Source organism: Labeo rohita, chromosome 19 (assembly GCF_022985175.1).
Source record: "Labeo rohita strain BAU-BD-2019 chromosome 19, IGBB_LRoh.1.0, whole genome shotgun sequence".
In the NCBI taxonomy this organism is placed as follows: Eukaryota; Metazoa; Chordata; class Actinopteri; order Cypriniformes; family Cyprinidae; genus Labeo; species Labeo rohita.
Genome location: NC_066887.1, coordinates 12,871,415 through 12,887,294, shown reverse-complemented (window position 1 = coordinate 12,887,294; position 15,880 = coordinate 12,871,415). Strand labels below are relative to the sequence as shown.

At 37.1% G+C, this 15,880-nt stretch overlaps 1 protein-coding gene across 7 annotated transcripts in view; it reads left to right on the top strand.

Moving 5' to 3' along the window:
• Window positions 1-15,880, top strand: part of elmo1 (engulfment and cell motility 1 (ced-12 homolog, C. elegans)) — a 125,894-nt gene that overhangs the window by 86,776 nt on the left and 23,238 nt on the right. For 6 of the 7 annotated variants that reach the window (XM_051136373.1, XM_051136374.1, XM_051136378.1 and 3 more), the window contains one exon: window positions 8,562-8,698. In XM_051136373.1, coding sequence (XP_050992330.1) covers window positions 8,562-8,698 — 137 coding nt within the window. Of the gene's footprint in view, window positions 1-8,561; window positions 8,699-14,877; window positions 15,120-15,880 lie in introns of those variants that run through there. The other variant, XM_051136379.1, reaches the window with a different exon arrangement.

Genomic DNA, 15,880 nt, shown 5'->3' with positions numbered 1-15,880 from the left:
TGTTATTATTCATTTACAGTTGAGGTCATAATTTACATACGCTTTGCTGAATCTGCAAAATGTTAATTATTTTACCAAAATAAGAGGGATCATACAAAATGCATGTTAATTATTTATTTAGTACTGACCTGAAAAAGGTATTTCACATAAAGGATGTTTGCATATAGTCCACAAGAGAAATGACCTCGATCAAAAGTTTACATATGCTTGATTCTTAATACTGTGTTGTTACCTGAATGATCCACAGCTGTGTTTTTTTGTTTAGTGATAGTTGTTCATAAGTCCCTTGTTTGTCCTGAACAGTTAAACTGCCTGCTGTACTTCAGAAAAATCCTTCAGGCCCCACAAATTCTTTGGTTTTTCAGCATTTTTGTGTATTTGAACTCTTTCCAGCAATGACTGTATGATTTTGAGATCCATCTTTTCAAACTAAGGACAACTGAGCAACTATTACAGAAGGTTCAAACACTCACTGATGCTCCAGAAGGAAACACGATGCGTTAAGGCCGGGGGGGTGAAAACTTTTGGAATTTGAAGATCAGGGTAAATTTAACAGTCTTCTGGGAAACATGTAAGTATCTTCTGTAGCTTCTGAAGGGCAGTAATAAATGAAAAAAAAAAGATATTTAGGCAAAATAAGAAAAATATACACTTCTTCATTTTGTTCAAAAGTTTACACCCCCCGGCTCTTAATGCATCGTTTTTCCTTCTGGAGTGTTTGAACCTTCTGTAATAGTTGCATATGAGTCCCTCAGCTGTCCTTTATAACAGTGGAATTGGAACTAAACTTTAGAAGCACCTTAAAATATCTTAAAAGTGAACTCCAAGTCTTCAGAAAAGTCATATAATGGTTTCGACTGGTTGTTATATTGCTTTTCATGTTTTTTTTGCACATAATTTCCCTCTGGAGATGTCACAGGGTGCACTTTGTCTAATGGCAATGATTATTTCATGGCATCTATCACTGTAAATTCGTCAGTTCATCACAGTTCTTGCCTCGAAGATGACCTCTCGCAGCTGTCATCTCGCCTTGACGTCTCATTGTTCTCTGTACGATGTTTGAATGTCATCCTTGGGGCTTTCAGCTTTGTATTCACTTGTTTAGTTTGTTGTTTTCCTCCCTTAAGATGCATCTGTTTGTCTTGTCTTCCATAACGATCTGTGTCAGATCATCAGGAAGAGACATGATCATGTCAGATTTGGAGATACGCAGGGGTGGCCAATGCATCTGTCAGTGATACAATCCTATGGCCTTCTTACAAATGCACCAGAATATGGACATATGGGTCAAATTCCTGACCAGACTCCTAGTATGTGAGAAGATCTTATTTAAAGACCACCCAGACAAGTCTTTGCAAAGCCTATACTCTAGAGAATCAGTTGTGAGATCTAGCTTCTCAAAGATGAACCATTATTCAATCATCAGGCTGCTCAGAGTTCAGTCTACCTCATGCAACTTGTATGAAGTGCCTGGATGTGTCTTCTTTGCAGGCCTGTTGTGGATGATTCACTTCTCCACTTTGTGGCTCGTCATTTGCCTTGAGGCATCAGCAGATGGCCACTCTATTACATCATTTCTCTATAAGCAATCCATGAATGACGTCGAATCATTATAATGAAGAGACCATGTGTTGAGTCTTAAAACATTTCATCCTGTGTGGATTGCTATGATAATATTCAATGAAACTAAATAAAGTAACGCAATATTGACTTCTAAAGCTACTTTTGTACGTCAATTGTGAAAACAATTGATTGACAGGCCTATTATGCACTGAAAACAAGAGCTGAAGGGTGTATTTTCACAGAACTATATAGAAAAAAGCCATGAGAGGATTCATAACTTGTTCTGCATTGAATGCTGCTATGATGCTGATTCACAGTGGGCTCGTAGAAGGAGTACAGGAGGTCAGACGTGCTGTCGGATTTAAGGTAATGCACTGCCTCATCTCATCTGTTGCGTAAAAATTGCAACAGTTTTTTAAACATGTTTCTGACAGCCCTTCTGCTTGCCCAACTAACCAGTTGACATGTTGAATTGTATGCTATTTACACTGCAGCTTTGCACTGTGCTGTGGTTGTTAGCCTCAGGGCATAAAGCCCATGTTAATACTCACACCATGCACATAATATCTCTGCCTCCTCAGTTATGTGTCAGTCATGGTAAAATGATGTTATATGATGTAATCTCTCTTGTAAATGTGGATATAGTTGATAGAAGGAGGTCTGTAATAGCTGCACAAACATTCCTGTGCATCTCAAGGGCTGGTGCAACATCTATGGAAATATGGCACTGAATTCGGCCATTTTTTGACCAATAATCCTGCAAATGCTATACAACTAAAGTAAGGTGTTAAAGGGAACCCTGGCTATTAAGACTTGTATGGCTTAATATAATGTAAATAATGTCTCTTACTGAAATATGTAGTAGAAAACCCATGAAAGATTTACATTATTTAAAAAATATTGAGTGAAATCCATGCTTCAGAAACTCCTTCAGTGGCTTCGGCGTCATGACAAGCGACGGCATGATTGCATTCTTCTAGGATGGCATCTAAGGATGTCACAATTCTCAATATAATATCAATTTCGGGTTTGTATTGAAATAATTTCCTTGTTTTATTTCTCTCAGAATTTGCTCTGTGTGCCTGCGATTTCACGTGCTGAAATGAAGAAATGCTTCCCTGCTTATATTTGAAAAAGCAACACGCAGAGCATCTTCCATTCTAATGACATGCAGTGATAAGCCTTTCTAAACCTGTTGTCCAACAAAAGAGTTATAAAAACAAAAGTTATAAAAAAAATTAGAACTTGTTTTTAATTCACAACATCAGTCGAGTGTTTGAAATAACTTCCTTATGTGATCTAATGTGGATTCTTATCACAGAATGAAGTAGACAATAAATTCTATACTCATATTCTATGTATGTCGATTAGCAATGGCTTATGAAAAAAACACGAGATGGCTTGAAGAACACAGATAAACCATGTATTATTGCAGACAAGCGTTTATTGTCCTTACATTTTATTATTCAAAACGTTTTTTCTTGTTTTTATTCAGTTACAGTAATAGCGATACCTTTATCCATATTAGAGAAACTGGAATGGAACGTCATCAATGATACATCTTTGACGCATATATGGATTTTCTGCACGAGGGCGCGCCCTCTGGCGTCCAGTATGAATGAAATCTATTCTATTTTGCGTAAAGAAAAAAATCGAAAAAACCTGTCTCAAAAGAAAAATTAAGCAGACATATACTAAACCACACTTTTTCCAGTGTACAGAGGTTTACGGGAGTATTTCGTTAATTTGTTGCCAAAAAACACACTGAAGTGGCAAGATATCAGAACCGAACCGAAAACCGTGGTTAAAACCTGAGGTACATTTTGAATCATGGACTAACTGTGTTGTTGCATCCCTAATGGCATCTAGCGTTGTTTTTTTTTTTTTTTTTTTTTTTTTTTTTTTTTTTTGTCTCGGCTGTTTGTAAGCTCTTTCAGTAGCTGTGGGCTACTAAAAGCCTCAAAGTCATCAGTGCTAAAGTGGAGAGATCAAAGACGCAGGTCTTTAGGAAGTATTATTCGTCCACAGGCATCTTCCCATTCGTTTCTCTTCTTATCGCTAGGAAAGACTTACGTTGCTTCTCTTGTTGCCCTTCTATTGAAAATGAACCAAAAGCCACACAATGTTGTGGAAAAAATAGCAACAGGTACTGCCAGTGGCTCACCAAGTACAACCATTTGACATCATCCAAAAAATGGCGCCCCCCCATAGTCCAAAATACATATAAAACGATGTGGATTTTTAAATGGCGTAAATCTTTCATGGGTTTTCTACTATATATTTCAGTAAGAGTTCAAACAAGTACTAGCAGGGGTTAATGGCCTCCTTAAGTGTATATTTGCAGAAAGTCCCTTGACTTCTAGACAAATAGGGCAGGATTGTGCACAGCTTTGAAGATAAAAGGTCAGGAAGATCTTTGAGGATCCTTTAGTTACAATATGAGAGAACATTCCAGTTTAATGAGATTCTGCATTCAGCATGACTGCCAGCTAGAGTTATGGAGTTGCGTCAGACTGTTAATACTGTCCAAACCTGTGAGCTCAGGGCTTAGGTGAGAGTCAAAGTGACTCTGACATTTCATTCCTCAGCAAGCGGGTCCTGATAGTGCTGCCCTCCCCTTCAGCAAACCCTTGATCTCCTCAGACTTCTTAAGAAGAAGGAAACTATTACAATGAATCCATTGGAGCCACCCCAAAGGACCAAGTCCTATGACTTGGGCGGTCCGCTGGATTGAATCTAAGATTGACCGGTCACATGACGTCACACTCAATGAAAGCCCCATTGCCCCTTCAGGCATTATTCATTATGCTGTGAAGTTTCAATTTCTACCTAGCCAATGCAATTACTGGCCCTCTGCAGGGGCTTTGACGGTACTCTAAAGCTTCAATTCCCCTAAATGAGAACCTCAAACAGTGGCTCTCATTCAAAGCAACCATTCCACTCGAGTAGTGTTTGTATTAAAGCGGCGTAGCTGACACACACATAGGTGCGTGCTGCCTCAGGGTGAAAGCCTGAGTTTCATTTTCACCTTGACTGCTGCTGTTTATGAACACAATAATGGCACCTTCAGTTTTTATAGCGCTCACCCAGACTTTAATTTCCCACGCAGCCATTCTGATTTGATTCAGGCTTTTTTATAAAGCACTAATCTCGCACGATAGATCATCACAGAGCTCTCATTCCGTAATCCTGCTTTGGTAATATCCTTGGGGGGGGATCTTTGAGGATCATTTATGAAGTGGCGAGATGAAGAGAGAGACTCTCTCTTATTGTTTGTGTGAGGGTAATCAGCCAACATCTCATCCATCTATATGCTATCTCTATGTATGTAGCATTTTATGTGCTCGTAAGTCTATTATAAGGCTGGTAGGAGTCAAGGCCAGACTTTCCAAGACCGCTAAGACTAAGACCAAGACTAGACCCCTTGAGACCTGTCAGTCCAAGAACCATTTTAATGAGAAACGTTGAATTTATTGACTATAAAATGAGACCAATTTACATGTTTTCATTTAGCAGACGTTTTTTTTCAAAGCGACTTAAACATGAGGGAGACAACAAAGCAATTTACTGTAGGGGAAAAGGAAGACGAGAAGTTTCAGAACTGCTCAGAAAAGTAAAAAATATGGGACACCATGAAATAAAAGAAAGAGAGTTTCTCTACAAGTAAGAAAGTTTCAAGAGTGAGTATGCTAACAGTTGTAAGTCAAGTGTTCACAGAAGTGTTCTCTTTTTTTGAGAGAAAGACTTGGGAATCAGCTGTTCTGTTGGGAAGATCCAGACCTGAAACTGTAAAGGCCTTGACAGAAAGCTGACATTAAAGAACTTGCAGCGATGAAAGCCAACTCTGGTATCGCTTTATGTTGCCTGCATGTGGGCCGCTTGAACACATGCACGTTCTGCAACGTTCAACAACAGCCCGTTTTAAAGGGATAGTTTACCCAAAATTAAAATTCTGTCATTAATTACTCACCCTCATGTCGTTTTAAACCCGTAAGACCTTCGTTCATCTTCAGAACACAAAGTAAAGTATTTCTGATGAAATCTGAGAGCTTTCTGACCCTGCATAGACAGCAACGCAACTACAAAGTCGTTATTTTTGTTTTCTTTGCAGACGTTTTAGTGCCACGTTGAAAAAAAAAAAATAATAATACGATTACGAGAGTAAAGTCAAAATATTTTGGGAATAAAGTCGCAATTATGAGAATGAAGTCAAAGTTATGAGAATGAAGTCAAAATATTTCAAGAATAAAGTCGAAATATTTAAATTTTGTCGATAAAGTTCATTAAGTACATTACGCATCATTACATTATTTTTATACAATGGCATATTAGTGCAGCGTAAAAAAACTAAGATTGCGAGATTAAAGTTGTAATATTTTGAGAATAAAGTTGAAATTACGAGAAAAAACTCTACATATTTAGAGAATAAAGTCTATATATTTTGAGAATAAAGTTGAAAATTTTCGACTTTACTGTCAAAATATTTATTACATTACGCTTCATTACATTATGTTTGTACAATGCCGTTTTAGTGCCACGATACTTTTTTTTTTAAATCTGAAATGACGAGATTAAAGTCATAATATTTTTAGAATAAAGTAGAAATTACAACAAAGTCAAAATTATAAGAATGAAGTCGTAACGTTTCAAGAATAAAGACAAAATTATGAGAATAAAGTCGAAGTATTTCAAGAATAAAGTCAAAATATTTTGAGAATAAAAGTCAAAATTACGTGAATTAATTTGTAGCAATTACGAGATTAAAGTTCTAATATTTTGAGAGTATATTGTAGCCTGTTACAACTTTATTGTCGAAATATTTGTTACATTACACTTCATTACATTACGTTTGTACGACAGTGTTTTAATGCCATGTTAAAAAATAAAACAATACTAAGATGATGAGAATAAAGTCAAAATGTTTTGAGAATAAACTCAAAATATTTTGAGAATAAAAGTCAAAATTATGAGAAATAATTCGTAGCAATTACGAGATTACGAGATATTTTGAGAGTATATTGTAGCCTATTGCGCATGTAAATGAGCACCGGAGATTCCAAAGTCTTAGCTTTTAAAATCTGTCAGTTTTATAGCAAAATCCAAACAATATGTCTATTACAATCGTTTTTCACGCTCTTTAATGTGGTGCGACAGATCGCTGTAATCGCCTCAGTTTAAGCGGCAAGTGAATCATCTTTCCGATTACAATAATGAGACATTTGTTTCATTAAATTAGGCTATACTGTATTTTTCATTCCTTCTGATGTTCCTTCACGTTTATATTGTGCTATCAAATAAAGAGGAAAACACATTTATAATTTGTATTTCATGATAACACAGAATTTGAAAGCTGAGCTGTGTTATAAAGCAACAAAGCACAAAATTATTGCACTGACTACAAATAATGAATGGAAAGACATTAAATATTATTTCCATTTACTGTATTATACCGCGAATTAAACAGCTTGTGAATAGTCACTTACATACTTACAACAGTTAACTTATGTTAATGAGTTGGAGTCCACTTTAACCGTTTTAACGGTTTTATTGTTGTTTTTACTGTAATCAAATACATGTGAGAAATGAAAGGTTGGACGCCACAGACATTTTTGCAGAGTAGGTGGTGGAATTTTCACAAAGAAAACAGTAGAATTTAATAAAACAAATCTCTCATTGTATTTGAAAAGACGATTTACATGTATACAGCTATATATCTGTCCTGCCACATTAAAGAGTATAAAAAACACATTATTGCAAGACACATTGTTTGCATTTTGCTATAAAACTGACAGATTTTGAAAGCCGGTGCTTCTCCCGGTGCTCCCAATCAGGGCCATTTGCATGGGCAGGCTATACTCTCAAAATATTTGAGAAAACTTTAATTGCTTCAATTTAATTCTCGTAATTTCGACTTTATTCACAAAACATTTAAGCTTTATTTTCTAAACATTTCAACTTTATTCTCAAAAAATTTTCAACTTTATTCTCAAAATATTTAGACTTTCATCTTGTAATTTTAGATTTTTATTTTTATTATAACGTGGCACTAAAACGCCATTTGAACCACTGATGTCCCAGTTATCCTTAGTACCTTTCTGGGTCTTGAACATGTCAGTTGCGTTGCTGTTGGTCAGAAAGCTCTCGGATTTAATCAGAAATATCTTAATCTGTGTTCTGAAGATGAACGAAGGTCTTACAGGTTTGGAACAACATGAGGGTGAGTAATTAATGACAGAATTTTCATTTTTGGGTGAACTATCCCTTTAAAACCCAGACCAGACCAAGACGCACTAAGAAGTAATGAAATTTAGAGAAGGGCCACATTTACAGTATGTGACCTTAAGAGGTCTCCAGACCAAGACCACAAAATCAAGACTCTAGAGTCACAAGTTTAATTTCCCACATACTAGTGCAGCATGATATTATCTATTATCTATCATATTTTTTTGTGGGGAACGGAAGAGGTTCTTTAGAATCTCAGAAGGATTTTTTTTCCTTTGAATTTCTGAATTAAGACCAGTGACTGGCTGGCAGGGGAATGCAGTGAAAGAAAACCGCCATCAAAATGCCATTTTTAACCAACTGTTCACATTCACTTCAGATGTGTAGGTGTCCTGAGAGCCAAGCGCATGCTTCTCTTGCTTGAGAATAATCGTCTGCTCTGCCAAAAGGCTCTTTCAGAGAGATGCATCGTGAGGTAGCACCATTCGTTCCCAGCCATATCTGATGTGTCAATGCATGGGAAGCCCACGTGAGGGCTGAAGCTGGCAAAGAAAGCAGACACGTGCACCTCCTTAAAAGTTCATGCTCAAAGTCCCTGTTGGGGAGTCAGAAGTTCTCTTGAGACTCCAGTACTGATCCACATCAAAATAGGGTGTAGTTTCATCATGGGATAGGGATATTACAGCTTTACCTGATAAATTAACTTTCTTCAGGTGGATTGGGGAGCAGCATTTGACAATACAAGCACTCAGTTTTTCAAATTTGTTTGTTCACAGCCAGCGAAAACTGCCATGACTTCCACCCGATGTTTTTCACCCACGACCGCTCGTTTGAGGAGTTCTTTTGCATCTGTATCCAGCTACTCAACAAAACATGGAAAGAGATGAGAGCCACTTCTGAAGACTTCAACAAGGTGAGAGCATCCCTTCATTGACTTCATTCCCCTCACATCTTCTTGGTCAGCCAATATGGGTTTTGGTTTGCCAATGCTAGGGTTGTATGATAACAAAATTTCAGCAGTCAGTACCAGTTTACTTCAAATTTAATACCAGTTTTTAAAACCATAGCAATATCTAGTATACTAGTGAACACAGTCCTAAAATTTGACATTACTCAGACATTTACTCAAATTTTAAGATTTTGAAACAGTTTATCGGCCTATCACGCTCAGTTATTAGACATTTTTGGTCTATCATTACTTCACACTACTTGGAAGGCAGGACTAGGGTTGGGTATCCAAATCAATTCCGATTCCAGAATCAGATACTTCTTGTGAAATTAAAATTTCGATTCGGCATATCGATTCCTATATGCGGTTCTGTGAGGACTCGACCTAGTGATCTGCCAGGACCTCGCTCGCTAATCTAAGCGCATAGAGCTCCAAAGTATGGCTACATTTGCGATCAGAAGTCGAAAAGCAAAGTAGCCTATAATATTTGTGATAAGCTAAACATGTTGCAATAGATGTGTCACCACCAATATGACAAAGCATTTTAATTTAAAGGGGTCATCGGATGCCCATTTTCCACAAATTGATATGATTCTTTAGGGTCTTAATGAAAAGTCTCTAATATACTTTGATTAAAAATTCTCAATGGTTTTGGAAAACACCCTTTTTACCTTGTCAAAATGAGCTCTGCAAAAATCAACCCATTCCAAGGGGTTGTTCCTTTAAATGCAAATTGGCTCTGCTCACCCCGCCCCTCTCTTCTCTCTGTGGAATGACGATCTTGTTTACTTTAGCCGCTAAACTTCCTAACTATCACGTTATAAGGAAAGGAGATCGCAAAGATTCATTAAAAAACCCTTATACTCACTTCTGCTGTAAGTGAAGCTGGATCACGAATGATTCGCGCGAACCTAGACGGATATATGTAGATCGGGAGGCGCATTCCATTCACAAACAAAATGTAATCTACTGCATCTTCAGCGGCTCAGATGTCGGGAGTAAATGAAGACCACTATGTTCATTATTACATCCAGCAACAACACCTCAATTGCTCAATCAGAGATATTCTTGTCTAACTTACATCCCTGCTTCGGCATCAAAACAAGGAAAGTTACTGGACTGTGACAGCTGGTCTGAGGTAAGAGCTCATGTCAATCAATTATCGTGGGAGCGGCCTCTGTCGGTGTGACGGCACACTGACAGGCATCTGAGAACGGCTCAATTTGAAAAAGGGGATATTATTTTTACACATTAATTAAAAACCACTACATGGATTTTTTTCATTATAGGGTCGATCTGTACATACACTGCCAACACACATTAATGTTCAAACAACATGAAAAAGTGAACTTGGCATCCGATGACCCCTTTAACAGATTGTTAAAGATCACAAACACAACTCAAATACCAACGTGATTCTGTTCCTAAATTACAATGATTCATCTGTTTGATTCCTCAACCTTTCTTCCGTGCAGCGTACGACCAGTGTGATTTGAACATTCAAATCTGCGTTCGTAATCAAATCTACTGCCGCTGACCTAAAGAGAGCCACTGTCATGTATATGAATGAAACAGTTTCACAGTCTTCAACCACACAGTTCATTATTTCTGTGTTACAAGCATTCAAATAATCACAGAAGTACTGGGATAAAAATTCATAGTCTGGATATAAACCGATATGTACGGTAGAGATCAAAATAGAGTAAATCATCCTTTTGAAAGTTAATTTGACATTCCAAATAACGTTAAAGATTTATTGATTATGTTGTTATGCCAGTAGATGGTGAAAGGGGGCTGTTAATAATGTATTCATCTTTGATCATTCATTCAAAAACACTGATTCATCCAGTAATGAACCAAGTAAATCTTGAGTGAATCACTAAATCATTTACTTGTAAATTAGGCCTACGATTTTGTTTAGTTGTCTAATGTTTTTTCTTCAGAATCGTAAGAGAACCACAACTTCCATTTGAAAAAAACAACAACAACAACCCAATTTATCCAGAATCACGCAGCTCTATTTTGGAAACAGCTCTTAAGTGAATCTTGTTTTCATGTAGCCTGTTGATTTTTGTTCATGGTATTCGGCTACAACTAAATGTTTAGCAAAAAAAGAAACAGAATAAATATGCTTGATATCATCTTTTATTCACATTGGAATCGAAACTGGGAATCGAAAAGATTTGGAATCGATAAGCAGAATCAGAATTGATAATATTCTAACGATACCCAACCCTAGGCAGGACTTGTTGAATTTAAGCATTCGCTGGTGAAAATGACAGTTGAAGGCTCTTGATAGAGGCTTTTTTCTGGTAAAAGAGGCGGATGAGATTCGCTAGACTGTTGTTTGTGTAATTATGATAATCACACAGCAAACTTGTCTCCGAGTTGTAACATAGGATAAAAGACCATCTCGCGTAAAGCTGTATATTTGAGCTTAATTAAGATTCATGGACATGAAAACTCATTTTTAAAATATCTCCCTGGAGCATATCTCTCTGGACACTGTGATTAAATTCATCATCCTTTGTTTTCTTATATGAGGCGCACATCTGAGAAAACCTGCTCGCTTTTGCCCCTCGTCTGTATTCCTGCCTCATTATAAATAGGCTTGCTGAATATAGAGATAAAACTGCTGTTTAATCTGGTGATCAGAACTCCTGATTCTGTCTTTCTGACAGTTGTCTGGCAGTGCGCACACATGGAAGTAGTCTGTCTTAAACTTTACTGGAGGGTTAAAAAGTTCCTTTCAGTAGATTGATTTGTTTCAGGTTCTTTTGATGGTAGCAAGAAGGTTGAGATGGTGAATTGCACTCAACTTCAGTTCTGTCAAGCTCTTGTTTCATATAATGATTTGTGCATTAGTGGTGTGTCATTCTTGCCTCTGTTCTTTTGGAGCAGTATACAAAATTGGGAAAATACAAAGCAGTGGATCTTTAAATAACAAGCCACATAACCATCAAATCTTGCAGGCATGGAAAAAGATCATCATCTTTAGGGAAAAAAAAAAGTGAATTTCGACATCCATTAGTATTGTGTACTTGTCGTGTGTGGACACGATCCTGATTGAAGAAGATTAGATCCACCTCTCCACCCACCTTTGTGTGGGAGCTTAATACAGACTTAAAGAGTAATTCCTCTGTTTCTTTGCTCGGATGTCGCCTTCTCAAGCAGACTTAACTTTAGCTTTGTATAGTATCTTAAAAGTTTAAGAGACAGTTGTTAATTACATGTTGGTCTTGTACCCTTTCATAATAATAAATATAATAATAAAGCCTTTAATGCTATAGAATACTCACTTCTAATAAAGAATGATAAACTTTATAATACCTCATCGCTCCAGTTTCTGTAATAATATATACTGATTATAACAAGTTTTCTCAGAGGAGGCAAGTACAGCAGTGCTTTCCCCTAAAAAAAAAATTGTAGGAGGCAGCATCATTTTTGCCTCCCTTTAGCATATTTTTGTTGAGCTCCTAAAGCATGGCTTGAAGCCATTTTAACATTTGCTTTTATTTTATTATATTATTGTTTTTCTTTTAAATATATATGTATATATACATATACACTTCCAGTCAAAAGATTTTTTTATGTTTCTTTTTTATTCTCTTCTGCTCACCAAGCCTGCATTTATTTGATCTAAAATACTGCAAAAGTATTACATTTTTAAATATTTTTACTATGTAAAATAGCTGTTTTCTATTTTAATATATTTTAAAATATAATTTATTCCTGTGATCAAAACTAAATATTCAGCATCATTACTCCAGTCTTCAGTGTGATATGATCCTTCAGAAATCATTCTAATATGCTGATTTGCTGTTCATGAAACATTATTATTATTATTATTATTATTATTATTATTATCAATATTTAAAACAGATGAGTAGTTTTTTTCAAGATTCTTTGATAAATAGAAAGATCAAAATGTCAACATTTATGTGAAATAAAAGGCTTTTTGTAACATTATACACTATACAGTTCAAAAGCTTGAAGTTAGTGTAATTTAATTTTTTTTATTTTTTAAATAATAAAAAATTAATACTTTTATTTAGTGAGGATTCTTTCAATTGATCAGAAGATGATAAAGACATTTTTAATGTTACACAAGATTTCTGTTTCAGATAAATGCTGTTATTCTGAACTTTTTATTCATTAAAGGAACCTGAAAAATTCTACTCAGCTGTTTTCAACATAATACTAATAATAGGAATGTTTTTGATAAGCAAATTAGAATATTAGAATGATTTCTGAAGGATCATGTGACTGGAGTAATGATGCTAAAAATTCAGCTTTGAAATCACAGGAGTAAATTATATTTTAAAAAATATTCAAATTGAAAACAGTTACTTTAAAGAGCAAAATGTAAAAAAATGTAACTGTTTTTGCTGTGCTTTGGATCAACTAAATACAGGCTTGGTGAGCAGAAGAGACTTTTTTTTTTTTTTTTAAAAAAACATTAAAAGTCTTACTGTTAAAAAACTTTTGACTGGTAGTGTATTAAGTGAGGAAAAAATGTACAGAGCAAAATATCATGTTTTTTAATCAAATGTAAATTCATGTCCCAGTCACATATTCTTGGTTAAATAGACATTACTTACACTATCACAAAAAGAAATCAATTTTGTATTTTTACATTAACAATGTAATCAATATTCTGTTTATTAAAGCCAAGTACGAATCTCATTAAGTTAGTGCTTATAAGCATTTTACAATTCTTAAAATAACAACTCAGGGCAGTTTAAACCAGATATTTTATTTTTATCTTAAGTTCAGCTGTTCTTTTTAATAGTTAACTTTAAACTATTTTAAAACTTTTCTGATCATTAGTCATCAAAGCTTGGTAAATATTAGTCACAGACATGGGGTCTTAAATTTCACCAAGTTGATTACTCACTAAAAACTCCCACAGATCAAGTAATATTTTGACATAAAGTGGTTGTATCCAAACGTGTGTACTTACTTTTTTAAATCATTCTTCCAATTAACGCCATTATATTGTTCATTTAGACTGATTCACGAATGTAGAACGAACGTAAACACAAGAGGCGGGATTTATCGCCTTAACCAATCACAGCCGAACATAACCAATTATGTTCAGTCATATTGCAGGCATTGACTCCTCTCACGTGACTCCTCCATTCATTTTCAATCACCCCCCGCACTAAACCCACCGCACGCTTTGGGGGTCTGTTAAAACTCAATGGGTGCTGTTGGACAATGTTTCTTTAGAAAAACACTTTCTAATGTTATAGTTTGTAATACTGGCATTGTTACATTTTTGTACTTGGAATTTTTTTCTCATCAAATATTTTAAGAAGACACTGCCTCCCTTGCCTCACACATGTATCTGACTGTGGGTTCTGGCACCCCTGTTCTGTACATGTTATTGTGTCTTTCAGCAGTGTCTGACATATGAGTTGTTGTCTTTTGTCAAGTCCTCCATTTTGTGCTTTTGTCTTGGTGGGTCCAGTCAGACACGTGTTAAAATGATTATGAGGTATCACTGTCACCATACAGCATTGATGGACCTCCACTGTTTTCAGACGACTGCACCTCAGCACCCTTGCATCTAATTTTTTTGTGCACATGGTTTTTTTTTTCTCCTCCCCCACCGTCTCTCTCTCTTCACGAAAGGCCTGTCACATCCTGTAAATATTGTCTGTCCATCTGTGTGTATGTGTGTGAGGTGTGGAGAGGAGAAGCGGGAGGCAGGTCTGCTCTCTCCGATGCTCCAGGGGCAAAAAAAAAAATCTGACGGGCAGTGGTTTGCCTGTTTCCATGGCAACCACATTCTAATTACTCCCGCTGCCGCTTCGCCACGACAACATAGACCAGCTTTTGTGTGCGTGTGTGTTTTGGTTCATAAACAGCTGTCTTCTCCACCCAATCAGCTCTGACGAAGGCAGCTACGACACCTGACTTAAAATGGCCACTTCGGTGCATCCAAGCGCAGTAGTAGTGATGTAGTGACTCTGTTTAAGCTAGCACAACCCCCACCCCTCCCCCTTCCAATCTTTCCCTCTTCAGACGCCCTCCCTTGTATACACACCACGTGATCCGTGCTGCCGGAACGCCATTGGCTGAAGCGACCGTGGCGTCTGGCCAATCAGGCTTAAGCGCTGAAATGGACATAAACTAAGCTGCTTGGAGATGCTTTCAGACTTTAGAGTGCTGATGGGCATGAACGGCCAGACGAAAGCAACCCTTGGCTAAAGCTTGGTCTGTTTTCATCTGCGCACACACACAAAACAACCCAGGAACCATCTGCCGCCACTGTTTATCATCCTTCTGGCCATCCGATTGTCCCTGCACCTGGTCAGGGTTCATCTCTGCTACACTGGGTTGGACCAGCGTGGAGCGAACATGGAGGTGACAATGGCATGTGAGTACTGCTGAAGAGACGGGTGCATGGAGGAAAAGCAGGGGTATAGACTGAGGGAAAATGATGAAGGGGCGTTTGCAAATTTGCCTGGATGTTGATGGGAAACGGGTGCACAGATGGGGCAGGCTTTGTGTGAAGCTGTTTGTAGTAATCAGGTTAGAGGCAGATTTCAGCTAGCGATTAAAGATGAAGCGATCCAGAGCGAGCGCTCCAACCTGCGCTCTCCGCCGAAGCCCAGCCCCTCCTTGGGTACTTATTATGAATGAGCGCTTTAATGTATCATTTCTTCATCCGTTGCACATTGACCTCCAGTCGCTCTCGATGCTGTGTGGCTGTTCGTTAAGTTTGCATTATTTGTGCATGCATCCCACGTGTACAGTAGGAAGATCAACACTGTCTGTTTGGCTTTTTTTTTTATTGTTTTTACAGGGAAAGCTTGAATCGAGGTTAATCTCTTTTGTATATGGCCTTGTCCTTTGTGCATTTTTTTTTTTGTTGGTTCAGTGTTCACAGGATTGACCTTTTGTGGATAATCAAAAAGACAATAAATATCACGCTGCACTTTTGAATTCAGTGATGGGCTGTCAGCTAGCGCCTAACGTTGATTGATTACGGTAATATCACAGGCAGCTTTTTTTTCAAAGCATAAATCTGCAAGATCTCATAAAGTGAATGATGTCTCGAGGTTTTGTTTGGTCGTGCTCAGCATCCGCACCCAAGCCTCCGGTCCATAATTCCCTACTTCTCCCCATCCTTTTCTT